Source organism: Canis lupus, chromosome 14 (genome assembly GCF_003254725.2).
Source record: "Canis lupus dingo isolate Sandy chromosome 14, ASM325472v2, whole genome shotgun sequence".
NCBI lineage: Eukaryota > Metazoa > Chordata > Mammalia > Carnivora > Canidae > Canis > Canis lupus.
Window position 1 is genome coordinate 6,895,511 of NC_064256.1, and position 19,588 is coordinate 6,915,098.

At 36.6% G+C, this 19,588-nt stretch overlaps 1 protein-coding gene across 8 annotated transcripts in view; it reads right to left on the reverse strand.

Moving 5' to 3' along the window:
• The window catches only part of NRF1 (nuclear respiratory factor 1), a 138,604-nt gene that overhangs the window by 57,186 nt on the left and 61,830 nt on the right, over positions 1-19,588 (reverse strand). For all 8 annotated transcript variants that reach the window (XM_025471625.3, XM_035698613.2, XM_025471623.3 and 5 more), the window contains 2 exons: positions 16,612-16,738; positions 5,467-5,607 (listed from right to left, as the gene is read on the reverse strand). In XM_025471625.3, coding sequence (XP_025327410.1) covers positions 5,467-5,607; positions 16,612-16,738 — 268 coding nt within the window. The remainder of the gene's footprint in view (positions 1-5,466; positions 5,608-16,611; positions 16,739-19,588) is intronic.

The following is a 19,588-nucleotide window of genomic DNA, read 5'->3' on the forward strand; positions in this document are numbered from 1 at the left end:
TAATCCTTTTTATTTCTATGGTGTCAGTTGTTACTCTGATTTTACCCCATTATCATTATGAATGCCCTTCTTTGTCTCAAAAAGGACTAATTTTAAACAATAATGCTGGACTGATCTTTCCAGAGATGCTTCTTCTATATTATAATCTTTGCGTGGATCTCTTCTAAGACAAATTCCAAAAGATTTATAGCCTCCCAAGAAAAAGACAATCTGACTAGATTCCAATGTGGTTAAAGAGCAGAACTGATTTCCCACGAGCAAAATCATAATAATTGCTTAAAAACTCTTCAAGCAACAACGTAATTTCTAATTTCAAAGTGTAGTCTGGGAATTAGCAGCAGCATTGGCATCACCTGGGAGCTTGCTAGAAGCCATAATCTCAGGTCCCCACTCAAGACATAGTCTGCATTTAAATGACAAGACTCTCAAGTAATTCTTATGCACCCTGAAGTTTGAGAAGCATGATTTAGCTTTGGTTTCTGGTCTGAAGTATCCTATAAAATTTTGCAAACCTGGCTTCCAAAATCTCTGAAAAAGATGCTTCATTATTTCATTGCAGAATCTACACTAAATTAATGATTTCTTCTGCTAAGCCTTATCTCAACCTCCTTCAACTCTTATGCCAGTAGGCAGGCAGATATGGGATAAGTTCTAGCCACTATTCTTTTTTTCTTTTTAAAAATATTTTATTTATTTATTCATGAAAGACACAGAGAGGCAGAGACATAGGCAGAGGGAGAAGCAGGCTCCCTGTGGGGGGCCCGATGTGGAACTCGATCCCAGGACCCCAGGATCACCCCCTGAGCTGAAAGAAGACACTCAACCACTGAGCCATCAGGGCATTCCCCTAGACACTTTTCTCAAAGGTCCCTAGAAATGCAAGTTTTCATTTTAACACTAAAAATATTACAGAGCTATGTGTTTTTTATCACACACAGACGCACACATACACACTAAGACTTTAACAGGATCAAGACAGAGTTATAATAGTTTCTATTTTTAAGTGAATGTTTATGTAAATATTCTATTTACTAACATGGCATCATACTCATACCAAAACCAAAAATAAATTAAAAAATGACAAAAAACAAAACTACAGAGCTGCTTCCTAAAAGAACCAGAGCATTCAGTTCACACAGAACTTAAGATATTCTATCATATGTAATTTCAATTTGTGTAGGAGACAATTTTGATAAAGCAAGAAATTTCTTTAAAACAGTAAATGTTTAGTGTAGATTAGTTAAAATACTCAACCTGAGTGATGATCATAATATAATTTTAAGAAAGAGACAGAAACAGAGAGAGAGAGAGAGAGGGAGAGAGAGAGAAAGAAAACACTGGCAATATGGACTTCATCATTTAATTCCATTTCTGTTTGTCACTAATTTGCCTCATAAATTGCTTCCTCTCTTTATGCCTCAATTTTAAATATATGATCACCTGTATTGTCCCACTTCATTGCTTAGCCAAATAAAAATTCCAGGTCCACTAACTTTCTGTAAGTGAAAAATGGGTGAGAAATGGTAATGTTCAGATCACTCAAAAGTTAATATAGGTAATATATACAGTTAGTATAAGTAATTGATAATACTATCTTTGTGTGATGTATTCATTTTCAAAGCACTTTCCCATATAATACCTTATTTTTAATTTCTTTGACTCCATAAAGTAGGAGGGCATATATTATTCTCACTTTCAGATAAAACTGGGAACCCGGGCTCTATGTGGTAGGAATGGGACTAGAGACTAGAGCTTCCAACTCTAATAAACCAGGCTAACTTTCAAATTTGTAGATAATAATGGAACCAACCCATAACATTAGAACAATATTGAATACAATTTACTCTTTAGATGATTGAGTACTCATCTTAGGATTACATATAGAATTATATTTGTCAGTCTGGATCATCAATATAAACATTATTCATCTCCACAGCATTCAGTGCAGATAAGATGACTAATAGAGTTGTCTAGTTAACCCAAGTCCATCTCTGTTACAATGCACCTTTATAATTCTGGAATTCAACACTTCAAGGAAGTCATGAATTACCTATATGGTCTGGATTCTAGAATTGGTATCCAATTAAATTTCCTCATCCTTTATGGTTATCAATCAACCATATATGAGTTCTGCTTCCTTGACTATGAAATAGGAATTATATATGTACTCTGGAGGACCAGGATTAAATGAGATACTCCTATAAAAACTTAGTAGTGTGTCTCCCAAAACATAGTAGCTATATGAGAAAAATAAGAGAAAGAAAAAAGAGTTGTTGACAACTTCATCTAAAGTTCAACAAACTTGTACTTTAAAAAAAATCAAATTTAGGGGCATCTGGGTGGCTCAATCAGCTAATCATCTGCCTTTGGCTCATGGTCCTGGGATTGAGCCCTGCATTCGGCTCCCTGCTCAGTGGGGACCCTGCTTCTCCTCTGCCCCTATCCTCATGCTCACGCTCTCTCTCTCTAAAATAAGTACATAAAATTAAAAAAAAAAAAAAGAAAAATTCAAGTTTAAATATAAAAATATTTTTGTGTTTCTATTTATAAAAGTAATTCATGCTTATTAGACAAAGAAAGTGAAAAGCACTCATAATGCCATCATGTACAGATAATCACTGTTAATATTTTGGTTTTACAGTAAGTTCTACATACACACAACACACAGAGACAAGTTTTGTGTGCACGTTCTAAACAAATGAAATTGATTAACTCAATTATGTATTCCCTGGGGGAAAAAAATCTAGCCCTCTCCTAAACAAACAAAAAATTAGCACTAAACAAAGTATTAAACAAAGCAAATTAGAGAACATATGTACTGTTATTTTACAAGCAGTTAAAAACTACTGGAACTCTCTATCCCACTGCAATAGAGAAAACGTCAGCATTTTTGGTGTCTAATATTTCCCTGAATAGTAAATTTCTAGTCTAGTTTGGGAGCTGCTGTTTTTTCATATAAATTCTAAACATCACTACTCTAACTTATTCAAGTACTTTGTTCCCAGATTTTTCTATTATAAACAATGCCATGAACATACATCTTTGCTCACCTGGAAGGCATGACATTACATATGTTAAATTTTGTTTTTTTTTTTTTCATATGTTAAATTTTGATATGACTGTCACCCAGCTTTCTGGAAAGATAATACCACTGCGCATTTCTACTGACACTGTGTTAAAATGCTTGTATTCCCATTCCCTCTCCTACCTAGGTTTAGTTTGAAATAATACCCTGTTTTCACGATCATTAATCGTGAAAGGTTTTGGTATCAATTAGAAAAAAAAAAAAGGTAACTGGCTCACATTAATTAAAAAAAAAAAAAAAAAAAAAAAGATCCAGAGGGCAAAATCCAGGATCCAAATATGCAGAAATTACCATCCAGTTAGGAGCTGGGGTTTTCAACACCCTGCTCTCACTCCTCCTCACCATCTGTTTGTTTTATTTGTTACATATTACTTTTTAGTCATGATCTGTGATGAGAAGGGAAAGGATGGAATGTAGGATGATAAAGAATGTGCATGCTCCCAACAAAGTACTTCTTTCTGAGTCTGATCCCTGATTTCAGTACTAACTTCCCTGGGATCATTAGACAAAGCTCTCCCAAGTGTGTATTTCACAAGAATAGAAAGCAAAAGTTTCAAATGTGACAAAGGAAAAAAAATGCCCATCACGGTAGAGGGCATAATGCCTCTCATAGTATTCTTAACCAGAAGTTTAGTTAACTTTTTATCTACCTTATATCTGAGGTATAAATTCTTTACATCAATCAGGTAAAAAAAATCATCTTATGTTTTAATTAGTCAGAATGGTCCTAAGGACAGAATAATAGGTATGAAGTGACAGGAAAAAAGTTTAGATAATGCTTTCCTTTTGAACCATTATTTAGATATTCTTCAAATGTCCAGAGAAAGATCTATGAATCCAATAAGCAAAAGATCACAATTTAGCTTTATAAAATATTATATGGCTTTAGACTAAGCTGCAAGCTCAGATTCAGCAGGAAAAAAAGTGTTACCCCCTGAGTAGCAGCATCAGTGTCTGCAGTCAATGAACATCCACTTGGAAGACTTACAATCCAAGTACCTACCATGCTGGATTCATTTTACTGTGAATCTTAGGTCATTTACTGAACAGATACTATTATTTAAAATTCAAAGGTTATTTAGGTGACAGGAGCTGTAGTAGACAGCAGTAAAGAATGGAAACTAAATTCCTGCTCTCAAATTCTAGCTGGAGAGATAGATCACAGACAAGTATAAATGTTCATGAATAAGATAATTTCAGATAGCAAACAGTGTTACCAAGACAGTAGGATAGGGGGACGCATTCGGCAGTGACTTGGTAGCAAGGAGAAGCTCCATTAGATGGGATAATCAGGAAAGGCTGGTCTTAGGAGGTAATGTCTGAGCCAGACTTTGAATAAGATAAGGTTAAGCATGTAACAATCTGGGAGAACAAAACAGTAAAAGCAAAAGAATGGGCTTGGAGTGTGATAAAAAGAGGGCCAGTGTGGCCAGAGCACAGTGACTGAGGGCGAGTTTAAAGAATGAAGCTAGGGCAGTCTGGGTGGCTCAGCAGTTTAGCACTGCCTTCAGCCCAGGGCGTGATCCTGGGGACCGGGGATCTAGTCCCATGTTGGGCTCCCTGCATGGAGCCTGCTTCTCCCTCTGCCTGTGTCTCTGTTCTCTCTGTGTCTCTCATGAATAAATAAACAAAATCTTAAAAAAAAAAAAAAAAAAAGAAGGAAGGAATAATCAACTGTGCTAAATGCTGCTGGAAGACTGAATAAGATCAGGAAAGAAAACTCACAACTGAATTTACCAAGAGAGGAGTACATTAATAAAGAAATAGGGCAGGAAAATTTGTTATAAAAAAGGCATTTGATCTTGATCAAGCTGTTACTTTCAAAGCTATTTAAAATGGACCACCTCAGCAAAACTCCTCAGGAATGCTGATTTCTCAGGCTAAGTACATCTTGACTTCCTTGTCAAAACAAGAGGAGAAGCAATGACTCAGGGGGATGTCCTTCTGAGTGTTCTGTTCTTACTCCCCAGAGAGGGGAACCTTCCTTGACGCTAGTGTGGTGGTATTCGGAATTTACATAGAGGAGCAACTCAGCCCAAAAGACTACATTTACTTGCCCTGCTTGATGGTGATTCATCAAAATCCTAACAGCCACCTGTCCAAACCAATTCCAGACTTTAAGTTTCTTTATCTAACCCAATGGCCCAAGTGAAAGGAAAGAACTGCAAACCAAGGAGGAGACCACATCCACACTCTCGGGTGGGAGCATTCTTCTGACACTACATTCTCTTCCCCAAGGCTGCTACCACCTCACTGTCAGACTCAAGCTTGGCTCTCTCTCCACTGGCATCACTGAGCACAAAACTAAGAAGTGTGACCTGAGGCCCGCCCACACCCGGGCCACTTGTCTTTCTGTCTCCTCCTCACTTTCCACCCCTTACCTGGGTCATTTTGTCCACAGAGACTGGAATTCCGTCGATGGTGAGAGGTGGCAGCTCTGAGTTAACCTCCTGTGGCGCGGGGGCGTGTTCTGCCAGGGCAGACTCCAGGTCTTCCAGGATCATGCTCTTGTACTTACGCACCTGCAGGGAATTAAGGGCAGGAGTAAACAAGATGCCCAGCAACCAGGGAGGGTTGGTGCCAAGCAACCGGAGAGTGGGTGGGGCTGGCTCCCTCAACCATAGCAGAGCCCTAGGAACAAACACTTCTACAACTAGCAGGTAAAAACACCCGCTGGCCCCAAAGACATCATACTATACAGAATTAAGTGAAAAGATGATGAAATTGCAGGTAATAACAGTAGAAAGGAGCCAGTGGGAAAGGTTTTACAGAAATACTGCTTCTTAAAGTCACATTTTCTCATTCAACACCAGCCCTATTACCTGTTCCATGTCTAATAGGAATGGTGTTCTTTATTCTGTTTCTCAGGCCATTTGATAAAACCTAGCTGTGGTAGTTCATCACTAAAATCATTTTCCAGGTCACCAAGGATTATGTCTCTAAAACTCTAAGCAACCTATCTGAAACTGCCACTACTTTCCTGCAAGGCCAGACTACCCAACAGGTGATTCAAGTGATTGAGAGGCTCAGCTGAAAGGCTTCAGAGGGGAAAACAAGTGGTGTATACTGGAGCTACCTGTCAAAGGTGTCACTAGCAGCAAGGCCCAGGGTCAGAGAGAGCCCCGCAGGTCAAGCCCTCCCTCCTTTCTGGTACTCCCTGGTGAGTGGTAAACTTCAAACCCATGATGTCTCTGTAGCTCTGGCATGCACAGGTCTAAACCAGATACCATTATTCTGACTCCTTCCCTTCCACTACCAGTGAAAGATCTCTCCAAAGACAGAGAACTTAGCAGCAGCACATTTGTACATGCACACATTATTCCATGATGAGTAGAAAGGGTAGGCAGACACAGGATCCTACAATCACCAATAATGCATTCATTCCCTCACAAGAATACACAGGGGGGTAAGGACACATTGAGAGATGACAAAAAAGCCATGGAATTATGGAAATATAACAAGATGGGACAGGAAATTATAACATGCTTTCAGGGCTCAAGCCATTATCTTAGAAATAAAGGGGAAAGAAAAGAGGTTTCCCAGAAATTATGACAATATTCAAGTCCTAGGTTTTCTTTTTTTAATTTTTATTATTTTTATTTTTTTGGTTTTCTTTTTTTTTTTTAAAGATTTTATTTATTTATTCATGAAAGACACGGGGGGTGGGGCAGAGGCAGAGCCAGAGGGAGAAGCAGGCTCCATGTAGGGAGCCTGATGTGGGACTCGATCCCAGGACTCCGGGATCACGACCTGAGCTGAAGGCAGACGCTCAACCAGTGAGCCACCCCAGCGTCCCAGTCCTAGGTTTTCTACTCCAGGATGGACTCTCAATCAGGCAAACTTCCTTAAAAGTATCTCATTATGAGGATTAAAAAAAAGAAAGATTCCCATACTCCACCTCAAGCATATGAAAAAGTAAAAATTATTGTTGGTTATGAAGTACAACGTTTGCAGTTACAGAACCTTCCAAATAGGTTAACAAAGGGGATGAAAGAAAAATAGTACAAATACGTATAGTCATTATCATCTTAGAGACTCAGTTTTAGCCTGGTTTCTAACAACAAGTAAGTTTTAAAAATCATTGCCAATATATTTACTGTAACATAAGCAGCTAGTGTTGCCATGCCAACTTTAAGGATTTGTATTTTCTACTTTCTAGTTTCTGTATCCTATGTAGAGTTTTTTGTTACCATCCCAGAGAAAAATCAAATCTTATAAGCCTAAATTCTGGTCTTTGAACTTTAATATACCAGGTTGAATCATTGTATTAGTATGCAAGCCATAGTAAGAGTGAATAATAATAGTATAAAAATAAATTTCACGGGCAGCCCGGGTGGCTGAGCGGTTTAGCGCCGCCTTCAGCTCAGGGCATGATCCTGAAGACCCCGGGATCGAGTCCCACATCAGGCTCCCTGCATGGAGCCTGCTTCTCCCTCTGCCTGTGTCTCTGCCTCTCTCTCTGTCTGTTTCTCATGAATAAATAAATAAAATCTTTTAAAAATAAATAAATAAATAAATTTCACTGTGCTGGAAATACTTGGCAAAGACAGGAAGTCATTAGATTATTATTATTACATTATTAGCTGGTTTCAAACAATTTTAGCCATTTTTATGGATCAGTAAAATTCTAGGAATTCATCTCCAGGCACTTTGTTAAACTTATCAGATCTATATAATTCCTTAAAATATCTTGAGTTTCAAAAAAAACAAATTGCTGGTAGAGCATTCCTCTGAGTAATTTACAACAAAATAACTTCAGCTGTGACCACAGTGTTTTTAAGGTCATTCGGTAAAGTTTCCCAGAGTGATCAAGCTAGCGCTTCAATTCTATCTGACTTCTCAATTCTGAGGTACATATTCTTTTGCATTTATCAGTGCTTTGAAATCAGGATACATCTTAAAATTGCTGTGGATGAGGCAACTTGGGGCACAGCTGTCACAGGCTGCACACCTGTGAACATGGCTTTTCTCCCTAGGATCATGACTGCAATCCCTTGTCTTTTCGATCAACAAACCATTTGAGAAAGGAATGTGAGTCTTGGTTGCAGTTAGATCATCTCCCCAGGGATCTTTCTAGTAAGATCAAGAAGCACCAGCATCAAACTTGTTGCATCTTAGAAAAAAGTCTAGAGACTATAGCAGAGCACTTCCTAAAGACATGCAGCACCACCCATGCTCTTGATGGCACAGAGGACAATATTACATGAAATGTCACAGATGATGATGACTTTGCAATAAGAAGTCATTCAGAAGCACTGGATTGTGAAAGTGAGAAGTTTTAGGAATACCAATTTATTTCACTTTCATTTTCCTTTTTAAGGTACTATATAAAATGCAATACTATTAAAATCTATGTCTAAATAAGCTTAAAAGAGTTCTCTCAATAAGTGTAAAATAAAAATTTTAAGTGATCAGCACTGTGCCAGACTTTGTCAGTGGTTTTTCTTTCTTCATGGTACATATATGATGGTGCAGCTTATAACTGATCATGTCATAGACACAATAATGTAGAGGTTTGTTTTTCCAACTTCTATCTTCTATTCCAAAAACCACAGCTTAAGCCTTTGTTACTTCATACAACCAACTGGTTTTACAAAATTAAAACCACTTAAAAACAAAATCAGCTGGTCTGCCTACCAAGCTCTCTTCCCGCAATTCATCCTGTATATCACTCCCATTTATAAAATATCTGAGCCCTGGGTGCCTGACGGCTCAGTAGAGCCTGCAACTCTTTGATTTCAGGGTTGTGAGTTTGAGCCCAGAGATTACTTTAAAAAAAAAAATTTTTTTTTTAAATATCTGAGCCCCTTTGGAGCTGCATGAAAATAAATAAATCAATTAATTAACTTCTGAAATAATGGCTTATGATAGTTAAATATGATTTATTAAGCACTTACTATGTGTCAATCACTGCATATATTATCTCAGTTAATCCTCACATAATTCTATAAGGAAAATACTAGTATACCCATTGTGCAGCTAAGAAAAACAAGGCTTAATAAACTTAAGTGACTTACCCAAATCATATAGCTAGTACATAGTAGTAATATGGCTGCATATCAAACTAATTTTTATCTAGCTCCAAAGCCTGTATGTTCAGCCACTTTGCTATCATTTGTCTTTTTCTCAAAATCACTTCTCCAGTTCCCCACATCTCATAGGATGAAGTCTAAACTTCTAAGCCCAGCATTTCAACCTTTCTAATCACTCCCCACTTTTCCAATACTCCACCGGGGCCACCAGATACAGTCATGCTTGCCCAGCCCTGTAGACTATGAGAATGGCACTCTCTGAGCTGGCCAGTTTCCTCACTAACTTTTTCATCTAGCAAGTTCTTTTCTACCTCTGGGTCTTTAATTCTGTTTCCTATAAAAAAATCTTTCAAGGCCCAACTCAATTTCCACTCCCTGTAAGAAAAATTCCTAGGTGTTCTTGCCATAATTCTTTGACCCTTTTAAATTCCTACAAAATCAAATGATCACTTATATTGTTAAATATACCATATACAACTAATGTATGACATCACTATCATTACCTATGTTATGAAATATTTCACATATTCGGATATGTGCAGATGACATATAACAAACATTCTCCTAGTTGCCAGAGGTGGAGAGTGTTTAGGGTGTTTCAAAGAGCCATTAGAGTTCTGAGCATGGAATGTGCTTGCTGAGGATTTAGGAATTGGCTGCTCCAACCGTAACATCAATGGGTCTTTAGTCAGGTTGCAAAAACAATCCCAGACAAGATACCATAATTCTTTTGTATACCTGAAGACTTTCTGGAGAAAAGATGAGTCTTCAGGAAGGTCCTATGAAAGATTACAATTTTTTTCTTACCTATGTACTTCTCTGAGATTAAAAATATGTTGTCATCTGGGGTATAAAATAAAAAGATGCCCCAGTGCAGAGCTGTTCTCAGACCCATGATCCTGAAGCATGCTTGGCATGGAGCCAGACCACAGGCTGTGGCCCATGAAGTTATGTTGGCTTTCACCCTGTTCTCTCTCTAGCCCCAATGTCAGCCTCTTTTCTCCCCTGCCTCAGTCCAGATCTCTAATTTTCTCCTCCCTCCCTGGATTTCTAGTTTTGGACCCTGAAACCTCAAAGGACGGATTCTTTATCTTATACTTTATATCTAAGAGTGTTATTTGCTGAATATGTAAGTAAATGAAAACTTTTTACTTCACTATTCAAAAAATTTTTAATTCCAATATAGTTAACATAGTGTTACATTAGTTTCAGGTGTACAATAAAGTGATTCAACAATTCTATACATTACTCAGTACTCATCATGATAAATGTTTTCTTTAATCTCCATCACCTATATCACCTGTCCCCCCACCCACCTCCCCTTTGGTGACCACCAGTTTGTTCTCTATAGTTAAGAGTCTGTTTTTTGGTTTGTCACTTTTTTTCTTTTTTCATTTGTTTAAGTTCCACATATGAGGAAATCAAATGGTATTTTTTACTTTACTATTTTTTAAATATGCTTCCCCATTTCCTGTAACTTGCAGGCATTTTTAAAAACCTATATAAAAAAGTGAATGAGTTAGAACAAGAAATCACAACCAACTCTCCCACTCATCTACTGGGAAAATGGAATTAAAGACCGAAGGATGATTTTAGAGAAGCTGGTGACAACGCCAGGGCTACCTTTTGCCTCTGTGCCTGTGACTAATTTCTGTACCTGTAGAACTGGTTAGTCATATCCAGTGTATCCCCATCTAAATGTTACAGATTAGACTCCAAGGAAAGAGCTCCACCTCCAGGAATTCCTGAAGTTCTTCTGGAAAAGGATGGAAATTCTTTCTCTATTCCTCAACAAAATATTTCTGGGCCTATTCCTACCGAGCCTATAAAAGTATGGGATATAGCAGTAAGCCAAGAGAATGCTCTCAGGGCACAGCAACTTGAAAAACCTACCATTTGCCAATGTTCTTCATGCCAGCTCTCTATAAACATATATAGGGGGATGATAATCAACTTTAATTAATTTCTACTGTTCCCCAGTGAGGTAGGTATTATCCTTATTTTACACATGAGGACACTGAACCACATGTAGGAAAAATCAATGTGGGTAACTACTCAAAAACTCAAAGCTTAAAAACAGTTTCCACAAATATGGAGGCAAAATTGAATGAGCTTGTCTGAATGTTAATAATGCTGCCTTTTAGGTGGGAGCCACACCTTCACTAAAAAGGATATTCCAAAGGGCCAAAACACACAATAGAGTTGTTCTGGAGGTCTTTTAACTTATTTTTTGTTTGTTTGTTTGTTTTAAAAAGCTGAGGCTTAAGAAGACAACGGTTTTAAACTGCAGAGAACATTAGATCTGAGAGTCTAGATCCCAAGCAACTTAAAAAACCTTGAGTTTCTGACTAAGGGAATCTCATTCTACATCAAAGTCAAAGGCCCTTTCCAAGAGATCAGCTTAGTTTTAAGTTACTTCACTACCTCACGTTACAAATATAGACATGGCATAAGTGATCTCTGAACCCAGTAGTTCCTCCAGCCAGCCAGCCATCAAACAAACATTTATTCATCTCCTATATGTTAGCCACTGCGCTAAGGGTGGGCCAGGGACAAAATAGAAAGCAAATTTATCCATCAGTGTCCATTATTATGCATATTCCAATCTAGTGGAGAAGATGAACAAAAAATAATCATAAAAATAAATATATAATTACAAACTGGAACAAGCACCATAAAGAATGGCACAAACTAACTTCACAGTTCTTTACTTTTCAAGGTCTCAACTGAGATCCAATGTAGGATCAGAACTTAGAAACCGAATCTTTATTGCTGAGTGCTGCCAAATGTTTGAAGATGCTTTATTCATTTAACAAATATTACTAAGCAACTACTCGTGGCAGGGGCAATGTATGGTTCCTGGAGCATAATGGAGAACAAAGCAAACTCAGTCCCTCCCATCCTGGTGCTCACAGTCTAGCTGGGGATAGATAGACGTTAGTCAAATAATCATACAAATGAACATACATTTATAGTAAGTACACACAGGATTGTTGAGAACTGGAAGGTAGTTCTATTTGTTCCCTTTTATAAAAGGAGGCAAAGACTTAGAAAATGAGATTAAACTTAAAACCCCATATTTAATACCCTGGACAAATCTATGAAAGATGTAATACTCCATCACCTTGAACCCAAATTTCGACAATGGCTCTATCTTTCAGAAGTTGGGAAATGTTGAGCAAATTGCTCAGCCTCTTTGAGCTAGCATTCTCTTGCAAAATGAAAATAATCATACACGCACATCTCAGGATTACTGCCAGATTTACTGAGAATATGTATAAAGTTTTAGGGCACCTGGGTGCCAGTTGATTAAGTGTCTGCCTTCGGCTCATGTCATGATCCTGGGGTTCTGGGATTGAGCTCTATATTCTGAGCAGGGAGCCTGCTTCTCCCTTTCTCCTGCTTGTGCTCTTGCTTGCTCTCTTGCTCTCTCAAATAAATAAATAAAATCTTTTTTAAAAAACCTACAAAGTTTTATAAATCTGCCATATTATACAAATGTTAGTTATAACAATCCTCTGTATTCAACAATTCCATAAACATGTATAAAATGCAGACTGACTTTTAAAGCAGGACCAAACTCTATGGTTCTATAATTTTGTTCACCTAGTACATCATCTCGATCTGAAAATATTAATAGAAAGACCAATGTCATCATTATACAATGGCAGTGTAGCAGTCCTACCTCTGGATGAGTCATCAATTTAACTAACCCCTTATCTCTGAACATTTAGGTTATTTTCAATTAAAAAAAATGCTATAAAGAGTACAGTGACTGATATACTTGTACATCTATCTTCACTCATTTAACCAATTATTTCCTTAGGATAAAATTTCAAAAGGAAGCTGGGTTAAAAAGTGTACATTTGGGGCACATTTTATACTAGTTGCCAATCTCCCCTCTAGAAAATTACACCAATTTAAACTGCCTGGTTGACATACCAACACTGCAAATTGTATATCTTTACCATGTTTACCAACCTAAGCAATGTAAAATGGCTGTTTTAATTTCCATTTCTTTGAAAATTTTGACATCTGTTCTTCCTCCTTCTGTTTATGTCCTTTTCTCTTTTGTCTTTGGGCGTCTGAAAATATGATTTTAAATGAAAAAACTTAAATATACAGAAAGATGTAAAGAACAGTAAAATAAATGCTTCTACTCTCACCACTCTGATTCAATAATTGTCAACATTTTGGCATAATTACTTTATTTGCTATCTGTACACACACGCAATATTTTTGGGGGCTAACCACTTAAGGTACATTTTATTTTATTATTATTTTTTAAAGATTTTATTTATTTATTTTGAGAGCAAGAGCATGCAAGAGCAGGGGAGCGGTGGGTGCAGAGGGAGAGGAGACGCAGACTCCCAACTGAGCAAGGAGCCTGACGTAGGGCTTGATCCTAGGACCCTGAGACTATGACATGAGCCAAAGACAGACACTTAACTGATTGAGCCATCCAGGCACCCCCACTTAAAGTATATTTTAGACACTGCAACACTTCTAAATACTTCAGCATGCATCTTGGAAAAATAAGGGCATTCTTACACATAACTACAGTATAATGATCACATCCTACAAAAATATCAGAATTCTTTAATATCATCTAATATCTAATCCATATTCAAACATATCTTTGGGTCTTTATTATTCATCTGTTCACATTTTTTATTGATTTTTGAGAGCTCGTTATATATTTAGAATATTAATCATTAGTTTGCTACTTACTGTGTGATCTTGAACAAAATACTTAAGCTCTCAACCCTCAAATTTCTACATCTGTGAAGCACAAATAATAAGACATATATATCATAGGGTTATTGCAATGATTACTTAAAATCATAAATATAAAATGTTTAGCAGAAAACAGACATATTAAAAATACTCAATAAATCATAATTGCTGTTATTAACTTGAAAACATTTTTCCAGTTTTTTGTGAGTCATTTAATTTTGTTTACAGTGCCTTGCTATAAATATACCCTAATTATGGACAAGGAGGTAATATCAGCAGAACACAGTATGGAAAAATAAACAGAAACCTGAAAAATATTTAAAAAAACAAAATACAATATCAAGTATTAAAAGACCTAGTAATGTTTCCAATTCCCTTTAACAAACTCTAAATAAAATTAACAATCTTGATTCTGAAATCCATATTCCAAAGATGAACATCCCTATTGAATTTTAATTTTTCTAGAGTTTCTCAGTAGCCTCTAGCTAAAAAAGCATAAAGGAAGATTAATGACAGCTTCAGGCAGGAGGACAAAATGCAAATCAGTTTTAAAATTATTAAATGAGATTATACAAAGTGCTTATAACTATACCTAGAACACAGTAAGCATTCAATAAATATTAGACATCTAAATCATCTCCTTAACTGTTATTAACAAGAGATTATGTACAACATATTGTGTACTGATTATGATAAACAATGGGTTCTAATTACTTAATGCCACTCTGTATACCAGTGTATATTAAGGAATATTCTGTACCTTGAAGGTTAACAGAAGTCATCCAAAATAATCAGAGCAGTGTCCCCTTTGAGGGATACATTTTAATTACTTTTTCAATTTTGTACATGTTTATTGTTTTACTGAGGTTTAGATATATTTTAGTTATTTTATTTTCTTACTAAATTATCCACTTAGTTGAGGTTCTTAATTTATAACAACAGAATTAATGCACAGCATTTCCTTACAATTTTCAATCTTTCCTTACCTGCAATTGTAACTCATATCATTTCTAAGACTATATATTTGCTTTCTTCTCCTTTTTCCTCAACTAGCATACTAGAAGCTTTTCTATTTCATTGGACTTTGCATAGCATCATTTCTTGAATATAACAATTCTACTTTTTCTGCTCACAAACTCATTAATTTTTTCCACATGTTTACTTATTCTATTTTTTTCTTAGACTCATTTTCCAGCTTCTTGAATTAGATGAAGTTTATTTCTTTCCCAACTTCCTTATATATATAAAAAAATTAAGGCAATGGATATTCTTTTGAGTAGTGGTTCAGATCATAACTTTTAAATTTTGCTTTTATAATTTCTAAATAGTCTGCAAATTAAGTTTTTCTTTTAAGAAGTATTTTTAAATTTCCATGTGACTGAAAAATTTTTCCTGTCCATCTTTTGATATTAAGTTCAAAATGTTCTGTGCCATGGTCAAAAATATGGCCTGTATAATTCCACTACTGGGTATTTAGTCAAAGAAAATGAAAACACTAATTTGAAAAGATATATGTACCCCTTATGTTTATTGCAGCATTATTTATAATAGCCAAGATATGGAAGCAACCCCGGTGTCCATCCATAGATAGTGGATAAAGAAGAGGTGATGTGTGTGTATATACATATATATACATGTATAATGGAATATTATAATATTGTAATATGTGATGGAATATTACTCAGCCCATAAAAAAGAATGAAATCTTGCCATTTGCAACAACATGGATATATGTAAAGGGTAAAATGCTAAGTCAAATCAGTCATTCAGAGAAAGACATCATATGATTTCACTCATATGTAGAATTTAAGAAATGAAACAAATGGACAAACAAAGGAAAAAAGAGACAAAAAACTAGACTCTTAAAGTCGTCTACCATACTCTTCTAAGGAAAGGTTCTAATATGCACCCTAATTCTAGGGCCTTAGGAATTTTTAGCAAAATTCAAAACAAAACTCAAAAATGTTGAAAAAGAACCACAACAGTTGTATGTGGAAAAAAAAACAATAAAACAAACAAAATTTCAACTGCTTACTAATCAGTTCTAAACTCCTGAAATGTCTATATTCAATACGGGAGAAATCCAATAAATGTCCCTTTAGCTAACAAATGTTATTGTAATAAAAACAAAATGCAATTTAAATCTGGTCGGACTGTTATTCTACTAACAATTCACAGTTATTTTGGCTAGAGAAAAAGTAGGTCACATAGTATTAAGTATGCAAAGGTAAAATACTATCTTTATAAACTTAGCTATGGATAGTTAGGCAATCAAAATATTCAACTATTTTTCAAAACTGAAGCAGAATGTCGAATAAATTCTTCAAAGAAATGCAAGAGATTTTAAGCACGTAACTAAAATACCAGCAATCAGCAAAATGTTTCCTGAGGTTTGCCTCACAAAGTCTACATCTTAGAATTATCTCCCACTTGGTTCCAGATGTAAATCAGTAATTTTCTTACAAAATCCTGCACTGGTTTCTTAACAAATATAACACCATTTTTTCTCCTTGCATGACACAAGGTATCTTTCAGACGGAATATCTGATAGGATAGAATATCTTGTTATAGTAAGTACAAACCAATAATCCCTTTTATTTTGATCTACATAAAGTAGCTTGAAAACCAGTCCCACTCCCACCTTCGGATAAGGGGAGCACAGAAGTAACAGCTATTGTACTAGACAGAGGACCAAAAGAACGAACAACGACCCACAGAAAGCAAAGAGTATCTGAGAACGTAGCTGAATATTCTTACCACATTTTCCAAAGGTGCTGCACCAAACACTTTAAAGACGGGGTTGGGTTTAGAGGGGGAGATACAGAGGACAATAGCTTGCTGTCCCACTCGAGTAGTATATTCATCTAATGTGGCTCGGAGTTTCCTGAATCAGAGAATGAAAAGAGAATAAAAACAATTAAAGAAAACAGAAATTATAGTGACATGGAAACAAAATTTACTTTGACTTCAGAAAATTCATTCTGATTAGATATGGGTCTTTTTTTTTTTTACCTAAAATATGAAAAGGGGAATGTGAAGTTGAATACCCTGTTCAGCAGAAATATGTGCATGCCTCTGTCCTAGAGCCATGACTAGCCCACTGATCCAAAGGTCGGTTATAAGTTTGCACACAGCCTTGACACAACGTCAGACGTGGAGAGTAGAATTCTTCCCGATCTCAGTAACACTAAAGGGGTTTTCTCTTACTGCTACTTATAATAGTAATAATTACTGCTGAGACCCTTTCTTGTAGACGTCATCATATCATCGCCATGCTTACTGAAGGGGACCTAAATGACCTGCTTCTAATTTCTTTGACTGACATAGTCCTTGTTTATGTCTCACTGACATAGTTTTAATCCAGAAATACAACTTCAAAATGTTGTCATTTCCAGATTTTCACTGCATATAAATAATAATTCTTGGTCCTGCAGTATTTTACAAATGAGGAAGAAAGGGGATCCCTGGGTGGCTCAGTAGTTTAATGCCTGCCTTTGGCTCAGGGTGTGATCCTGGGGACCCGGGATCGCATCCTGCATCGGGCTCCCTGCATGGAGCCTGCTTCTCCCTCTGCCTGTGTCTCTGCCTCTCTCTCTGGGTCTCTCATGAATAAATAAATAAAATCTTAACAACAACAAAAAAAATGAGGTAGAAGTCAAAGAGCTTTTTCAAATATATCAACATCGGATGAAACAGAAATGCTGGGCTTTTCTTCTGAAATTATGGGAGATTATTTTAAAGTCTACGTTCCATAATTCTTCTGGGAACATAGTCTACTCTTTCCAGAGACTGGTGAGTAATTAATTCAAATGAAACAAATGGAACATAACTACTTTTCCATCTTTCTCCAAAAGTATGTACTGTCATTCTATGCCCCTTATAGCAAAGACATTTCTATAGATAACACATTCTAATTACTCCTGCCTATCCTGTCATTAAAAGAAATGAGAAGATCTATCTGGTGGTATAGAAACTCTTTGTTGAAAGCTTCCAATCAGTACTTTTGGGTTTTTCCTTCAGTTTCTTATAATCTTCCTCTTCTGTTCTTAGTATAAACCGTATTTTCTAGCTTTTGTCACATATCATTTACATGGACTGGCACTCCATTTGGATTCAACATTCCAATAAACATCTAAAATTTTGGATATAATATTTAAAACACTACAAGAAAAAAACTTCTGGAATATTTTTAGATGAAATTTCTTATTCTTTATGCAGTCAAATGCTCTGCCACTGAGCTATACCCCCTCTTATTCCTTATGAATGCATGTTGTGCAACCATCAAATATTAAGTCCTCCATGTACCACACCTGTGTAATAATCTTCATTTGCAAACTACAAACTCTTCAGAAAAACAGAAATGAGCAAAGGACCATATACCAACAAGAAATTTGAAGACACTCCAATCCTTTCAATCTTACCATTCCACTGAAAATGCTTTTGTCAGGTTCAATCATGACTTCCATGTTGCTAAATCTAATGGTCAATGTGCATCTTGTTCAACCTGCCAGCAGTATTTGACAAATCACATGCCCTCCTTCTTAAAGCACTTTTGTACTTGGTTTCTAGGATATTGCTCTCTTGATTTTCCTCCTGATTCACTGATAGCTTCTTGGACTCCTTTGCTCATTGCTTTGATCTCTCCAACCTCTAAAGGGTAGAGTACATCAGGCCTCAGGTGGCACTCACTCCCTAGGTGACCTCTTCTAGTCTCATAGTCTTAGACAAGATCTAAGACTTAGACACTTTCAGCAAGATCTCTCCTTTGAATTTCAGACTTATATATCAATTGCTTATTCTGTTTCTCCACTTAATAGGTAAGAGGTATCACAAGCCTAATCTGTCCAAAACAAAATTCCTGATTATGCTCTACCCTCACTCGTTTCTATACCTGTCCTTCTTCCAATAAGTATCATCTCAATACTTCCAGTAATCAGACCAAAAATCTTGAGGTCACCCGTTACTCCTGTTTTTGTTCTCATACCCCACATCCAATCCATCAATTACTTATGTTAAGGGTAACTTTTGAAATACATCCAGGACCTGACCATCTCTTACTATCTTTGCTATGTTGGTTTTAAACACTATAGTTTCTGGCCTGGATTACTACAATCATCTCCTAATTGCTCTCCCTGCTTCCATTCTTGTATACCCAAATTTGATTCTTAAAACAGTACCCTGGCAGTTTCTTTGAAAACATAAATCAGACCATATCACTGCTTTGGTCAAAAGCCTTCAACTGACTTTCCATCTTATTCAGAACAAGAGTCAAAACCCTTATAGTGGACCAACGACTCCAAAATGTGGCTTTCTACTACTGCTCTGATGCTATCTCCTGTCATTCTCTCCCTGGCTGTTCCTCAAATATGACTATCACGTTCTATCCCACTTCAGAAACTGCTCTTGCTCTTCTCTCTGCCTGAAAAGCTCTTCCCCTAGACATCAACAATGTCCCTTTACTTACTTTAGGTCTCCATTCAAAGGTTGCCTATCAAAGAGGACTTCCCAGGGGATCCCCAGGTGGCTCAGCGGTTTAGCGCTTGCCTTCAGCCCAGGGCGTGAACCTGGAGACCTGGGATCGAATTCCATGTTGGGCTCCCTGCATGGAGCCTGCTTCTCTCTCTGCCTGTGTCTCTGCCTCTCTCTGTGTGTGTCTCTCTCATGAATAAATAAATAAAACCTTTAAAAAAAAAAAGAGCCTTAAAAAAAAAAAAAAAGAGGACTTCCCAGACCA